Here is a 17,040-nt window from a genome sequence, read left to right as displayed (position 1 = left end):
TTCTTTAGCAAATTTTTTAAATGAGGGTCATCAGCGTGGAAGCATGTCCTTTGGAATGGTGGTTGTAGGCTCTGAAGTTTTATATTGTTTTGTTTTTGAGGGCAGTTTCTATTTCTTTTGTTTATCATTTTTAAAGTGCAAATATTTGTAATAAAAATAATGTACACTTTAATTTTTTAATCATAAAAAATTCTTTGTTAGTCACGTGAGTTAACTGCGATTAATCGACAGCGCAAATTTTTAAAAAGTTTTTAAAACTTTTTAGAGATTGTGTGCTTTATAGATCTGTTATAATTGTAATTGACCAATCTTCCATCCTCCAGAGGAGAGGGCTCTTTAAAGAAATTGAAACTCCTGGTCAAATATTATCCCATAGCATAAATGCAAGTGAAAACAACACCTTGTTATATGGGAAAATTATTTACAGAGGACATGAAGTGATTTCAGGAAAGTCGGGTGGTTCAACTATAAACTAGCTGCAAAGACAATATATTAAAAAAAACAAAAAACCGTTAACTCCATAGAAATGAGGGGAATTTGGTAATTCAAAAGGTGAATCAAGACAGAGGCTTGCTCTCATTGGCCAAAGTAGCAATGATTTACTGGTATTCTAGAGCTGTTTCATTAGCATCTTCTATCCCAAAGGGACGGGTCTTGTTTTCCCTCACAATCCAGAGTGTCTATACCAGCCAACATGAGTCATAGGATATTGACTTTCACAGATACATGTTCAAGTTCAAGCAGTCCTCTACTACAATCTAAGAAGTTTGATTCTGCATTAGTGTTCTCCATCTTCTCTCACTAGATTTATTGCAGTTCCTGGGGAAAAGTGCAAGAGGGATTAAGTGGATAAGGTTCTGTATTGAAACTTTTATGACATAGCTAAAATTCCCATATCTGCAGGTCTTAGGGCTCACTTAATTAGAGCTACAGTTGCTTTCATGGATTGAGTTAAACATATCTCTGTTATAGAAATATGCAGAATAGCTGTGTGGTGGTCAGTAAGTGCATTTACTGTACATTAGCCTCTGGACTTAACATCCTGCTCTGATGCTGGATTGAGGAGAGCAATGTTCGTTTCTGGTTTAACTAAGAACTCCTCAGCCCACCTTCTCATCTGGCCAGTTCCGCTCATTAATCTCCCTTTTGAGTGGAAGTGCACAGAGGTCCTTGAACAAGTAAGAGGTTACTGGTAACTGTGGTTCCTTGGGAGTTGCTGCTGTATTCACACTCTCCACCCACCCTCCCCTTTGCCTCTGAATTCCTATATACCTTGCACTCTGAGGTTTAGGTGAGGAAACTGAAGCAGTTAAGGACTGCACTTTCCTTATGATCTCAGGTGCGAATTGTTCAGCAGCATAAGATGGAGCTCATGTAGCCCCAACGGATATAGTTTTTCAGAAAGTTCCTGGAATTCAGATGCCAGGGGGCACCTTTCCCAAGAATACGTATAAGTACAAGGCAGCTCTTCAAGAATCACAGTTAATGGTAAGAAAATCTTTTTTTCGTTTTCTTTTTATTACACTTTCATTTTGTGATCAGTTGGCAAAACTATTGAGTTTACATGATCTACTTGAATACAAAATAGGTCAGCTTTATTAAGCAAGAGTTTGCCTGTCCTGCCCTTGTTAGCTTTGGTGAGAAACGTGCACATTAGGAGCTTGCTTTTGGTTGCTTGAGAGCACAGGAAACTTACTTCCTGTTAGAAACTGTTAGTGTTTTATATTGAATCATTTCTATTTCAAGAAAGGAGCAATGAGGTTAATTTCTTCTCATTCTGCTGTGGTTTTCTTTTTAGTTCATAGCACTAACATGAAAAGCTGTTTGGATCCATAAGGCACTACTGCAATACAGTCAACATCAGGGCCCCATTGTGCTAGGCACTGTACAAATGCATAGTAAGAGACTGTCCCTTTCCCTAAGAGCTTATGCTCTTAAGTACACAACACAGAAAAAAGATTGGAGAATTGGAAGCCGCATATGAGCAAGAATTGGAAACCGAGGCCCCGAAAGATTAAGTGACTGGCCCCAAATCACAAAGGAAATCTGTGGAGGAGACAGGAGCAATTTAATTCACATCTCCTATGTCCAGTCCATTGCCTTAACCATCCTATCTTCTACATTGTCAGCACAATTCTTAAAACTTTCCCAATGTAGATTGTTGCATGTGGTCTTTCTATTTTAAAACTAGATAAAATGGGACACATTTAATTTTTGTGAAGTCCAAAATATGTAATCCTCTTCAAATTTAAAAACAGGACTCAGTTCTGGAGTTGAAAATGTGACCTATTTGGCAAAAAATCCATTTGGGCAATGTTTTCTGCATTCCTAGGAAGTATATTACTAGCTTATGTAATGCTAAATAGTTTAAACAAAAAATGCACTGTGTGTTTTTCTAGGGGTTTCTGCAACAGCATGTGTACTGTATCTCTGATCAAGGCTTGATAAAATAAATTTGCCCATGGGAGTGAGTGTGGCTGCCTGAGCCGTTATCTTATGTACAATTTAAATTTTTACAGTAAATATAAAGCTCTAATCTGTACAGATGTGGAGAGAACTTTCCAAATATAAAGCAGTATACTGTTGTCTTTCTGAGTCTGCAGTCAGACTGCTCTGCTGCTGTCAGTAACTTTGATAGCAACAACAGTGAATTTAACAAGACTGTGGTCCGCGTAAGTGCTCTTATTCAGAATTTAGTAAGGAGGATGTCACTCAACAAGAATTGTCCTCATCCATAGGTGTAATTTGGGGTTATTCATATGGAAAGTGGACCTACAAAATGGAGGTTGGGGGAGGCATAGAATAATAGAGAATTCTTCTCTTAGATCTCTTAGATTTTGAGTCCGGTTGCTGACATCCATCATATTCCATTACCCAAAAGTGGAAACCAATACTTCCTGGGCTCTAGGAGTGCCTTTCTCCTAGGAAGCTGCTTCTCCATCATTACTGCAGCCATATGTGTTCCAGGGAAGAGAGTTTCTAGAACAGCATTGTGATTGTATTGTGGGTTATAACCTGTCAAACTTGAACTTGTGATATTTAGATTTAGTTTAGAATATATAAATCTGTCTGCCTGCCACATCATAACTTTTACCTTGTTCCATTAAACCAAACACATTAACGTTTCTGACATTTTAAATTGCTACGATTTAGGAAGGGAAGAATTTAAATTCAAAACTGCTGGTAGTGAGAGAGATAGGGGAAGGTGCTAATATACAAGAGTAAAACTAGCTACCGAAGAGAGTCCTCATAAACTTCTGTTGTCTAGAAGCGACTAGAAAGTCAGTAGGAAATGTGTCTGTTTTCTTTTGGTAATAAAAAAGCATGTTGCATCATTACATTACTGTCTGTGTGCGGCCCCTGCCCCCAAAAATAGTCAGTTGCCTCATAAAGATCTTTTAATCTGAATGGATCACTTGACAGGTTTTACTAGATTATTACTATGTCACTTCACAAGTGTTCAAATGTATGATGTATCAACATCCAAATATTTATTATTTGGTATATGTGAATATTTTTTCTTATAGGCAGCTCATTTAAAAAAAAATTGGGGTAACTTTTAAATTTGGTGTACATTTTGGGAGTGTTTATCATGTCTTTAGGCAGTCATTCTAATACTTGTGCTATTTGCTCTGGAATGTGACTCAAGTTGATAATTCTTAGTACCTGGTGGCTAATTTGTACAAGGTATGGGAAGCTAATTTGGCTTGTGGATGGTGTCATACTAATTTTTGTGTACAAAACCTTTGCTATCAAAATAACACATGACTAGAATGGGCTAAAGAGATGAGAAATCAAATCACTTCTGTGGTTCATTCATGCATTTCAGCATCAGAAAAGGTACAACTGAGTAGCATGTTCATTCTGCCACTGGTACTCTGGGGATTCCATTTTTACTTTTGTACCTCAGTGCCATCTGTCCTCACAGCACAAGACAAAAATACTGACACCCATTTCTGTTCTATATTGTGGTACTAAAAGGTGCTGAATGACTGTCAATCTGTCTCTGAGATGAGACTGCTAAAGTTACTCTTGTGACAGAGCAGAAATTCTATATTAGAATACAAATGCTGCTGTAAAGTTGCTGTTTGCCATATGACAATATATCAAAGCTCTTTAGCATCTAAAAGAGGGTATCTTGAAAAGACACCAGGCCTAGATTTTAATCTGAAATTACCCTCACATTCAGACTGTGTCAAAATCTTTGAGTCTTTTTGCATAACATATCTAAGATATGACCAGGGCTGTCCCTACCAATTATGGTGCCCTACGCAGCCCAAGCACCTGCTCCCCCCCTCCTCCCTCCCATGGAGGGTCTGGGCTGAGCTCAAGGCCTGCGGGGTTGGGGAGGCAGGAGCTGTGGAGCGCTGCTTTGGCTACAATGTTATATATTCTGGATTTTTTTTTCTTCAACAGCAAATATTTTAACAAAACAAACATATGAATTTTTGAATTTAGTTAAACATTCAAGTTTTTTAAAATCAGGTTTGCTTTTGTTTGTTTTTAACTAAAATAGTTAAATGAGTTTAAAGAAAAACAAAAATTAAATTGACTCTGTCAGCCAGGTCAACATGAGAAACTTAAAATATTGGCTTCTGCACCTAACTCAGTCGTCTTCACCTTCATTTTCCTGTTTGTTCATAATCTGGAAAAGAAAAACAAGCTTTGCTGCTTTTTCAGGTCCCAAACGATTTCTCAATTTGGAATGAATTGGTCCAAAGGAAGAAAATATTCTTTTCTACATGGGCAGAAGAAGTCACTGCTGTTAAAAGTGAGATTATCACTTCAACAGTCTCTGAATCCAAGTGCTTACGTGACTTCCATCAGTTCACTGGTGTGACTTTCTTTAAAACATCATCAGCAAACATATATTTCTTGAATGGGTCACCCTTAGCTCTGAAGTTTATTATAGTTGGCATTACGGAGGGATGTGTGATGGGTTGGGTCACAGAGACCTCCTTGGAACTGTCACCTGATGCGCTGAGACTACCTCTGAGCCCATTTTCTCTGCCAGTTTGGGCCTCCAGAACCCTGCCTTGTTAAGCCAGACACGCCAGTCTGTTCCAACACAGAGCCAGGGTCTGAACCATGTGCCCCAAAGCTGCAGATATAACTGAAAACAGCTTAAGAAGTGCTCTTGTTTCCAGCACGCAGACACCCAGCTCCAATGGGATCCAAACCCCAAATGAATCCGTTTTATTCTGTATAAAGCGTATACAGGGTAAACTCATAAATTGTCCGCACTCTATAACACTGATAGAGAGATATGCACAGCTGTTTGCTCCCCCAAGTATTACTTACTTACTCTGGGTTAATTAATAAGCAAAAGTGGTTTTATTAAATATAAAAAGTAGTATTTAAGTGGTTCCAAGTAATAACAGACAGAATAAAGTAAGTTACCAAGCAAAATAAAACAAAACATGCAAGTCTAATCCTAATACATTAAGAAACTGATTACAGATAAAATCTCACTCTCAGAGATATTCCAATAAGCTTCTTTCACAGACCGGACTCCTTCCTAATCTGGGCCCAATCCTTTCCCCTAGTACAGTTCTTGTTAGCTCCTGCTCAGGTGGTAACTAGGGGATTTCTCATGATTGGAACCCACTTTGTTCTGTTCCACCTCCTTATATAGCTTTGGGACAAGGCGGGAATCTTTTGTCTCTCTGGGTCGCCACCTCTCCTTCTAAATGGAAAAGCACCAGGTTTAAGATGGATTCCAGTACCATGTGACATGGTCACATGTCCTGTGAGACCCCAAGCCTTCATTCTTTCTGGCCTGACTCACAGGAAGGCTTGCAAGTAAACAGAGCCATTTACAACTAATTACCCTAGTTGATGGGAGCCATCAAGATTCCAAACGACCATTAATGGCCTGCACTTTGCATAATTACAATAGGACCTTAGAGTTATATTTTATATTTCTAGTTTCAGATAGAAGAATGATACATTTATACAAATAAGATGACCACACTTAGTAGACTATAAGCTTTGTAATGATACCTTACAAGAGACTTTTTGCATGAAGCATATTCCAGTTACATTATATTCACACTCATTAGCATATGTTCATAAAATCATATGGATTGCAATGTCACAGGATGATTGCTGGACGTCCATGTCATGGCCAACTCCTCTTCTTCAGCAGTTAAGGTTTAACCTTGGTACCGAGTATTGAGAATATTTTCAAGAAAATGAGCTGGAGATAGCGCTTGTCCCATTCGTTTTTTTAATGCTTGTAATTTAACTCTGTCGTTGCATATTGCTCTTTTTTAAGATCTCACTCAGTTCCTTCCAAATTTCAACAGTGTCAGCAATAAAACAGCTATTTCCCTGCATTTTGTTCAAGGGTACAGAAATAGGTTTCAGGGTACTCAGCATGTGTTCAACATTTCTCTTAAGCCCAATGTTGAGAACTTTGGCTGTGACAGTGCCATCTATTTTTTCATGATTTTGTTCACAAACTGTCATCAAGTTAGGCCAGTTCTTGATATAGTGCTCAAAACAGTCCACTACTGAGTTCCATCGCACGTCTTGTGGGAGAGTTAGCTTGGTTCCTCCCACTTTTTTCAGAGCAGCTGCTGCTTCAAAGTGGTTGTTAGGGAAGTATTTTGCAATTTCAACAACATTAGCCTTTATTTCTGGAACACCGAAGTCTTTGGCTAGTAGGTGCATCAAATGAGCGTCGCAACCGTATGTTATTAGCTTGGGACTCTCTTCTAAATAATTTCTTCTCATCTTGGATATGTTTGCAGCATTGTCTGTGACCAAGCTGCATACTAGACATTTGAATTTTTTTTCCAGAGTTTGTTATAGCTTTTACTGCTACTTCTTGTAAGTATTCTGCTGTGTGTGCATTTCCTGATTTATCAATTGTTTCTGTAAGGAAGTTATTCCCTTCTTCTTTTGTCACACAGGCACATACAACAGGATCATTGTGGACATTGCTCCACCCATCACGACTCAGGTTAACCATTTTACCCTCTAGACCTTTTGCACACTGCTCAATTTCTCTTTTATACACTTTATCCAGCAGTTTGCCTGCATCATCTACTCTGTTGGGTGGACTGTATCCTGGTCTTAATGACTGAACCATGTTAATGAAGTGTGGGTTCTCAATCATACGGAAAGGAGAGTTTGTTGCATAAATAAACCAGGCAATTTTTTCATCAATTACCTCTTTTTGTAATCTGCTGGTTCTTATCACAAACTTAGCTATGGTTGTTTCTGGATGATGGAGATATTTTTTCTTTTTGCTATAGGTGATATACTGTGGCTATGTGACATACATTGTGTGACTGAAACACTGTCATTGGCAGATAACTCTGAAAATATAGAAAATGATGGTTATCTTGAAGGTGGATAGTCTTCAGAATCCTGTATGTTGAGGATGGATTCTCCTAAACAAAATAAGTCAATGCAGTTATTTAATTACACCTCTCTCCCCAATGCTGTCCTTGGCAGCCAAAAAATCTTACCACGTTATAGGTGAAACCGTGTAATATTGAACTTGCTTTGATCCACTGGAGTGTGCAGCCCGCCCCCCCGCCCCCGAGCGCTGCTTTACCGCATTATATCCGAATTCATGTTATATCGGGTCGCGTTATATCGGGTTAGAGGTGTTTTACCACCATACTGCTGATTTAGTTTACTCATTGCATTCACTGATCCTCATTACTACTTTAAAGGTGAAATTGTAAAAGGAAGGATCTGCCTATTTCAGCTCTTTTTTTTTTAAATCACAACTGCATCTATATAGCAGGGGTTCTCAAACTGGGGGTCGGGACCCCCCAAGGGGTCACGAGGTTATTACATGGGGGGTCGCGAGCTGTCAGCCTCCACCCCAAACCCTGCTTTGCCTCCAGCATTTATAATGGTGTTAAATAGAAAAAAAAAAAGTGTTTTTAATTTATAAGGGGGGTTGCACTCAGAGGCTTGCTATGTGAAAGGGGTCACCAGTACAAAAGTTTGAGAACCACTGCCATAGAGTAACAACTATATTTCTTGCTCAAACATGAGAATTCAAGAATAGTCCATAAGGAAGACAGGCAGTCGTTAAGAAAAGTATGAAATAAAAAGTTTACCAACCTGAAGATCCTGCATGTTCAGACATGTTCCTTTCATCATCTTCAATGCAGCTTCCTCCTGAGAAAGAACACTTCTCATAATGTTGTTTCATTTGGGCAACCAGGCCTTGCACTGTTTGCATTATGCACACATGCCAGTCTTACCCACAGGTAGAGGAACTTCATTAAAATATTCCCAAACTGGGTCTCTTTTATGGCCTGCTGTCATTATAGCTTTTCTCTTCAAGTGAGAGAATGGTATGGTAGATCTCAAATCAATGAAGGCTACGCTCAGAAAGCCCTCAAGACTTCTGGAATATGCTGCTCAAACAGTTTCGTTTTTGTTTCTACTGCCTGTCCCTCCCTTCTCACATTTATCTCCAGACTTTTTCTCCTCGTCCAGATCTATTCTGCCCCCAACAATCTTCTATTCATTGAATTTTTTGAAACTTTGCACTTTAGAGAGAGGTAAGGGATTGACTCTGTGTACACAAATTTGCAGAAGGACAATAGGCTTGAGGTCTGTTATTTCTCACCTCTAGGGTTACCGTATTTCCACAATCAAAAAAGAGGACTGGGGGGGGGGAGGAGCCCCACTCTAGCCCTGCCCCGCCCCACCCCCATCCACTCCCTCCCACTTCCCACCCCCTTACTGCCCCCCTCAGAACTCCCAACTCCCCCATGCTCCTTGTCCCCTGACTGCCCCCTCCTGGGACCCCTGCCACTATCTAAGCCTCCCTGCTTCTTGTCCCCTGAGTACCCCCTTCTGAGAACCCCTCCCCCCAACTGCCCTCCTAGGACCCTACCTGTCCCCTATTGCCCCGACCCTTATCCACACCCCCACCCCATATTCACATCCCTGCCCCTAGACAGACCCCCGGGACTCCCCTACCCTATCCAATTGCTCCCCGCCCCCTGACAGGACCTCCAGAACTCCCGACCCATCCAACCCCCCGCCCCGTCCCCTGACCGGAGCCGGCTTTAACAAATGCCTAGGAATTAGGCTGCGCTCTGGCCGGCGCTCCTGCCGGGGTTGCGGGTCTTGGGGCCGGGCCAGAGGTGCTCAGTACGAATAACAAACAAATAACATTGAAGTTAATCAAATAGCAACTTTGTCTAAGGAAAACAATCTTGCAGGATAACATTTCTTGAGGAGACAGATTTGTTTTTACTGGACATTTGTGTTCCAGAAAGACTTGATTTGCTGGTAGAATTCCGATTACTTAATAATCAATGGTAGGTTTCAGAGTAGCAGCCGTGTTAGTCTGTATCCGCAAAAAGAACAGGAGTACTTATGGCACCTTAGGCTTGGTCTACACTACCCCCCTAATTCGAACTAAGGTACGCAACTTCAGCTACGTGAATAACGTAGCTGAAGTCGAAGTACCTTAGTTCGAACTTACCTTGGTCCACACTCGGCAGGCAGGCTCCCCCGTCGACTCCGCGGTACTCCTCTCGCCGAGCTGGAGTACCGCAGTCGACGGCGAGCACTTCCGGGTTCGACTTATCGCGTCCAGACTAGACGCGATAAGTCGAACCCAGAAGTTCGATTGCCAGCCGCCGAACTAGCGGGTAAGTGTAGCCAAGGCCTTAGAGACTAACAAATTTATTTGCGCATAAGCTTTCGAAGAAGAAGTGGGCTGTAGCCCACGAAAGCTTATGCTCAAATAAATTTGTTAGTCTCTAAGGTGCCACAAGTACTCCTGTTCTTTTTAATAATCAATGTAGCACAATCCTCTTATAGTGTAGTCCTGTCCTTCCCATTTCCCTTCACGAAGCATATGCAAAAATTCACTAAGTGGAGTTTCACTATAATGAAATGAGGCCTACTTGGCAAAATATCCTCCCGCCTCCCCACCAAATATATTTGGAGTAGTGGTAAGGCCTCGTCTTATTCCCTGTAGCTTTGGGGCCTTTATCAGCAGTGTTTGCATGGGGCCTTTTACAAAAGCCCAATCTACTTCCTAAGGGAGTAGCATCAAAAATATTGCGAGGCATACTTATGGTTTCTCACCATCATGGGGGTAGTGGCAATTTCTCCTCCCAGCTTTTCAGCCAAGCCTTGTCTATATTAAAATATTTTGTTCTGCAGCAATGGTGCAACTATGGGTGCTAGCAACAGTAGGAGTTCTAATGTAGACAAGGGTTGAGCATATTTGTAATGGTAATTAATTGTTGCATTCAAAGAAGGCGGCAATGAAATTTTCTTCTAAAGTGAATCTTCAGTGAAAATCAGAGCAGTTCAAATCCCCTGAAGTGCATTGAAGCTCTTTCACTCCACTTCATTTTAACAGGAATTTCTCTATAATAGAGTAATATAGTAAGTGAGCTCCAAGCACTTCTATAGCATGTTATATTTTCAAAGCATTGTACAGACATTAATTGTTGTAGTTAGTGTAATAATCACTTCACTGCACTTTCCTCCCTGTGTCTTTATTCTCACCATTCAATGTGGTGCTGGAAGGGATTATTCTTTTACCAGTAAGTGAGAGAACAATTTTAGCAGAGATTTTTAAACTCTGGAACAAAGCTTATTGCAACAGTGAATCTCTAAACTAGGCTTGGGTGGAGCTCACATTACATCATTCTTCTGAAAATATTTCTTAAATATGTGGGTGTTTGAAAGAGCACAGGTATAGCTAAAACTTTAATCCCAGCTAATAATCTCTACCACAGTACTTGCAACCAGAGGACAGTGGCTTTGCTGGAAGCACGGCCTTCTGCCAAGAGTATACTGTATAAAATCTGTATAAATCAGTCCCTGGATAGAATGGAGTTGTGCAGTGATTCCAAGATTTCTGTTTATAATGTCTGTAAGCCCAGGGGAAGTGAAATTTTCAAGGTCATATTTATGTTCTTGATCTTTGCTGGAGTTGCATGCGTTGATATGGGCACAATAAAACCACTATTCTTTAGGGAAGAGCCAAAGACTTGTTTTGGCTCTAGAGCCACCATAGAGCATGCCAAACAATTGTATTTTGTGGTTGGGGCTTTGAAAATCACCATTCAGAATGGAATATTTTAATCCCTTCTCCTTTTTAATTAGTATATTTTTAGATTGTTTTTCACCCTCCCTTGAAATGGTCAGGAAGGGAAGGAAAATGAATGTCTCTTATAGGGTCTTGTTATCTAAAATAATGGTTTGGGAGATTAAAAATAAAACCTGAGTTCCCATTAACCATTATGTTTATATAATTTAAAATATTCTGTTATTCTGTTAGGCAATATTCTTCTTCTGCAACTGCTATTAAATATATTTATCAATTAGAAAAGGATAACTGTGTACAGTTTCAGATCTGACTCAGTGTTTCTACATTTTTTTATTAGGTTGGTGTAGCAGGAAGGGATTGAGTCCTGAAATGGAAGTCCGGTCTTCATTTGATAAATTTAGTCAATCATCTGAATCTGTGTCCACATTAAACAGTGAAGAATTTGTCTTGGTTCATCAGCAACCTGAGGATCCCCATGCAAAAGATGAGAAACCTCAACTAAAAGTACACTTGCTTTGTTTTTGTTTTTGTTTTAAATGCATAGTAAGAATCTCTTGCCCCAAAAGGTTGTGATTTATATTACAATTTATTTAAGTTAATTGACTTTGTTGTTTGGGGAGATTCTTAAAATCCTTTACCTTTGTTCTTGCTGTACTGTATATATTTGCAAAATGAACAGACCTGAGTGAGCAAATCGGTTTGTCTAATGAAGGTTTCAGTCCCGTCACTTGACGTGTCAAGACTTATTAGCCATCTGTGCATCCTTATGATTTATACAATCAACAAAATAAACCAGTTATTCTTATAAATTAAAAAACTTCAATTGGGAGATAGGAAATAATGTGGCTTTATGATTCAAAGACTCAGAATGCTGTTTGTATATGAGATCAGGATTAAGCTATGGATGTATAGACTGCACTGCCTTTTGCCCTATTGATCTGTTTTCCTTAGCATTGTCTATACCAGTGTTTCTTAACCTGGGGGACGTGACCCGTAGGGGTCACAGGACGGGTTTAGGGAGGTCACAAGTGCAAGGCCAGCATTAGGGGGTGGCAAACAGAGGAATTGCCTGGGGTCCCATAAAGCTAAGTTACATGCTTGAGTTCCCTGTAGTGGCAAATGGCAAATGAAATTTAATGTGGATAAATGTAAAGTAATGCACATTGGAAAAAAATAACCCCAACTATACATACAATATGATGGGGGCTAATTTAGCTACAACAAGTCAGGAAAAAGATCTTGGAGTCATCGTGGATAGTTCTCTGAAAATGTCCACACAGTGTGCAGAGGCGGTCAAAAAGCAAACAGGATGTTAGGAATCATTAAAAAGGGGATAGAGAATAAGACTGAGAATATATTATTGCCCTTATATAAATTGATGGTACGCCCTCATCTCGAATACTGTGTACAGATGTGGTCTCCTCATCTCAAAAAAGATATACTGGCACTAGAAAAGGTTCAGAAAAGGGCAATTAAAATGATTAAGGGTTTGGAACGGGTCCCATATGAGGAGAGAATAAAGAGGCTAGGACTCTTCAGCTTGGAAAAGAGGAGACTAAGGGGGGATATGATAGAGGTAAATAAAATCATGAGTGATGTGGAGAAAGTGGATAAGGAAAAGTTATTTACTTATTCCCATAATACAAGAACTAGGGGTCATCAAATGAAATTAATAGGCAACAGGTTTAAAACAAATAAAAGGAAGTTCTTCTTCACGCAGTGCACAGTCAACTTGTGGAACTCCTTCCCTGAGGAGGTTGTGAAGGCTAGGACTATAACAGAGTTTAAAAGAGAACTGGATAAATTCATGGTGGTTAAGTCCATTAATGGCTATTAGCCAGGATGGGTAAGGAATGGTGTCCCTAGCCTCTGTCTGTCAGAGGGTGGAGATGGATGGCAGGAGAGAGATCACTTGATCATTGCCTGTTAGGTTCACTCTCTCTGGGGCAACTGGCATTGGCCACTGTTGGCAGACAGGATACTGGGCTAGATGGACCTTTGGTCTGACCCGGTACGGCCTTTCTTATGTTCTTATGGGGCCTCCTGAAGTGTTGAGCCCCAGGCAGTTGCCCTGCTTGCCACCCCATAGCACTGGCCCTGAGTATTATTCATGATTTACTTAATTATATTTAAGGTAGGGGGGTCACAATTTTTCAAGTCTTACTGGGGGGAAGGGGCCCAACTTTTTTTTTTTTTTTTTTTTTTTTTTAAGTTCAGGTTGAGAAACACTGGTATCCATTAAGGAAACTATCTAAAAACTTCCCACTGTTGATTACATTGGAACCCGTAATACAGGCAAGACTCCTGCAACTGGAGCCACTTTTAGTATCACGTCAGACTTTCTCTAAGCGTTTTTGGCTGATAGTGTTACAGATGGCTCTGGCTGTGGAACCTTGTCTTATGAGGGTTTCCAGCATAGTGAACTTTGGTGCAGCTATTGTAACTACACTATACTTTCAGCCTAGTTTCTGTTCCTAAGCTCTCTGCCCAGACAGGTTTTTCTCTTCAACCCCACCTTTTCCCTTTAATTTAGCAGCAGTTTTGGTAGGGAGAGGAGTTTTGTCAAAGGTTGAAGGGAAGCTGGAGACTTCCTTTACTCAGTGGGTTTCTCAAGTGCTAGAAGTGGTTAGAGCACTAAGATCAAAGGAGCTGCTCTCAGCTCCATGTGTTTGTACACACAAAAGCCTTGGAAGCGGGAGCTGGGATTTCAAGATTTTCACCAGTTTTCTGGTGCTCTGCATTAGCCAAGTCCCAATCCAATGATTTAGGTTGTCGGTTCTGTAGGATGAGGTTGAGCTGCTGGATCGCATTTACTGCACCTTAAATATTGCAAACCTGGCCACCCAACTCAAAACCGTCCTTAAGATAAAATGATGGGGAGAGGGCAAAACTGCCTTCCCAATTCCAGAATATCTAAGGAAATAGTGGCCTCAGAGTATTTGAAGATGTGTGGCAGGCAGCTGGTTTAAAATCATACCATCAGGACTGTCCAGTCAGGTACCAGAAGAACTCCTTAATTTCAGACACAGGAACTGGTGCATCTGCAGCTGTCTCTTGAACAAATCTGAAACACTGCTTTTAAGAAACCACGCAGAGCCAGGAGAGCCCCTTGTTTTAAGGTCTTTACATCTAGTTTTGCAAGTACTCACCAACTCCATTAAACAGTGGTTTGCTGGGTAGTTGGGTGTGGGTTTTTAAAAATTTATTTGTTTAAAATTTAATTTAAATTAAAAAAACATTTATATTTATTTTAAGGTAGCTCTTAGATGAGATTTAGAATTTGTTTCCTGGGGAAAAACACAACCTTCCACTTGAGTCAGTTTTTCCTTGCCATCTTTCTACCCCAAGCCACCTTAGATCATGAGAAGCACTGAAATGTTTTGGATGTGGTCAAGGAAGTGAAGTTTTACTTGCATAGAACAAAACCCCGGAGAAAGTCTGATGCAAATTTGTCTTTATATGGAGGATCTAAAAAAGTGAATAGTTAAGTCTAATATTGCAAGATAGTCATGCAATTTTTAGGCCTATCGGTTATATAATAAGACTCCTCCCACATGAGTGAGCGCACACACTAGCAGGTGCATGACTACTTCATGGACTCAGCAACACAGAGAATCTTTGAGGAGATGTGTTGGGTTTCAGTGCACTTGGTTTTCAGTGCTCTGTTCTACTAGGCGAGGGGTTCTCAAACTTCATTGCACCATGACCCCCTTCTGACAACAAAAATTACCACCTGACCCCAGGAGCGGGGACCGAAGCCTGAGCCTGCCCAAGCCCTGCCGCCCTGGGTGTGGGGGGGCAAAGCCGAAGCCCGTGCCCCCACCACCCCAGTTGGGTTGGGGCAAAGCCGAAGCTCAGGGGCTTCAGCCCTAGGCAGGGGGCTTGTAACCTGAGCCCCGCCATCCAGGGCTGAAGCCCTTGGGCCCCAGCAAGTGTAAGGCAGCCCTGGAGACCCCATTAAAACGGGGTCACGACCCACCTTGGGGTCCCGACCCACAGTTTGAAAACTGCTGTACTAGCCCGTATAAGATGCAAACTCATCCAATGCAGCTATCAGATACTGGAAGACAAGTTTTTCTTTCTCTTCGATTTGATGGATGTCTTTTTACTGCTTGCTGTTTCCTATAAGTACTTGTCTCATGGGGGCAATTACTGTTTATATGGGAGAAACGTAAAAGTAGTTTCCTTACTGTAATTTTATCATCTTGAAGCTTCTATTGCATTGTCCGAAACCACTCCCTTATAAGAGCTTATTTGAATGTGAATTATTCTTCACTTTAGCTGGCAAGTAACTGCTAGATGCGGGGGGAGGGGAAGCTCAGTAGGAATATTATTCTCTTCATCCAAAATGTGTGACAAGGTAGAAAACTTGTCAATACTTGACTGACAGAGCACTGTGCTCCCACTCAAAGAATAGAGAAAATGATGGTGAGGAAATTAATTTTAAATTAACTTTCAGTGGGGCTCAAAGTTGAACTGTCCTGAGGAGATGGCAGATATGAAAATGTCTCTCCCAGGTAGTTGTCACAACTGACTAGATGTGTTCTGTTATGATTAGGTAGTTTCCCTTTTTTCTGTATACAGAAATTGAATTGAACAACGTTTTTACTATTGTCTGAACACCTGGAGAGAGCTCTGTTTCTAATTCTCAGTTATTTTTAAAAATAAAGATAAATGAAAATAGAATAAGGAACAAAACCTCCAAATTAATTTTGCCATTCATTACAGATATATATTAAAATGAGGGGAGAAGGATATACCTAATTACACTTTATTTTTTGTGTGTGCCTCTTAATAAACTACCTGAGTATAGCACACATTCATGACTCATGGATGCCATTTTAATACTATATAAAGTACTTGGAGAGGTGAAATCTGTAATGTATATAGTCAAAGATTTGAAAAAATATAAATTGTCATTACCTGAGCAGTTATACTGGATGCTGCATTGTAATACTGGATGTTGGAACCTTTGGTAATCAGATATATACTTCCATTGTGCACATTTTATTTGTTGGTTTAATGAATACAAATGAGCCTTTGGTGAATTCATGGCTTTAGCCACATGAGTAACATGGGTATTTGGTATAATTACACTGCTCTACAGCCAAAATGCTTCTGAAATAAATGTAGTCAAACTTTACTAATTCTGGGTCACTGAGAACGAAAATGATGCTTAAAATTGTTGATTGGCTCTAGTTTTCAAGATATGCTATTGGGTCAGTATATACGACCCTTGACTTGGGAATGGCAGAGGATAAGTGAGTTATAAAGGGAAGGGATCTCAATTTAAACCAGAAATGACTAAAATACATCTTTGACTGGATCGATGAATAAATCTATGACTGGGTTTGGACAGTACTTGCTTTTTAGGCAAAACAATGAATGCTGCAATCTGAAGCTGGTATTGCGTCATACATGATATGAATTGCATCATGTTATTCCTAGAAGTCATGGATGGTGCAATCATAACGAAGCTTACATCACTCGGCTGAACAAATTGCCCTATATCAGCTCTAGAAATCATACAGTGTCGTGCTCTCTTATTTGTCAGTGTTTGATTTTGCAAAGGGACACATTTCTGTTTAGCCAAAGTGAGCAGAGATGCCTTGTACTTGTGTGAACAGTGCAGATAACTTCTGCTATGTTTGTGGTGAAGTGACTTTTGCATCACAAAAGCGCAGTATAACCACTATGGTTAAGAAAGCCTATCACCTTTATTTTGGCTGCAAAATTGGAGATCGGGACAAGAGGTGGGCCCCACACATATGCTGCAACACTTGTGCACCAAATCTTCGCCAGTGGTTGAACAGGAAAAGGAAATCTATGCCTTTTGCAGTGCCAGTTTGGACTGTGCATTATCCAAACATTCCATCAGCTATACGCCCAGTACCCCACAGAGAAGGACTGCCGGTTCCTGATGCACCAGAATCATTCTCACTTGAGTCAGATGAGGAAGAGGATGAAACTTCTGGCCCTGAACC

General features: G+C 40.4%; 1 protein-coding gene across 9 annotated transcripts in view; it reads left to right on the top strand.

Moving 5' to 3' along the window:
• Window positions 1–17,040, top strand: part of RABGAP1L (RAB GTPase activating protein 1 like) — a 525,894-nt gene that overhangs the window by 66,944 nt on the left and 441,910 nt on the right. For 8 of the 9 annotated variants that reach the window (XR_010589791.1, XR_010589793.1, XR_010589792.1 and 5 more), the window contains exon 2: window positions 11,394–11,560. The exons of the other annotated variant lie outside the window; for it this stretch is intronic. Coding sequence is in view for 4 of the 8 variants with exons in the window: in XM_065554561.1 (XP_065410633.1) it covers window positions 11,426–11,560 (135 nt within the window). In the remaining 4 variants the exon portion in view is untranslated. The remainder of the gene's footprint in view (window positions 1–11,393; window positions 11,561–17,040) is intronic. 9 annotated transcript variants of the gene reach the window in all.

The sequence above is a fragment of the Chrysemys picta genome, chromosome 8, assembly GCF_011386835.1.
Source record: "Chrysemys picta bellii isolate R12L10 chromosome 8, ASM1138683v2, whole genome shotgun sequence".
Classification (NCBI taxonomy): domain Eukaryota; kingdom Metazoa; phylum Chordata; order Testudines; family Emydidae; genus Chrysemys; species Chrysemys picta.
Note: the sequence above shows the minus strand (reverse complement) of the source record. Positions and strands in the feature narration are given on the sequence as shown.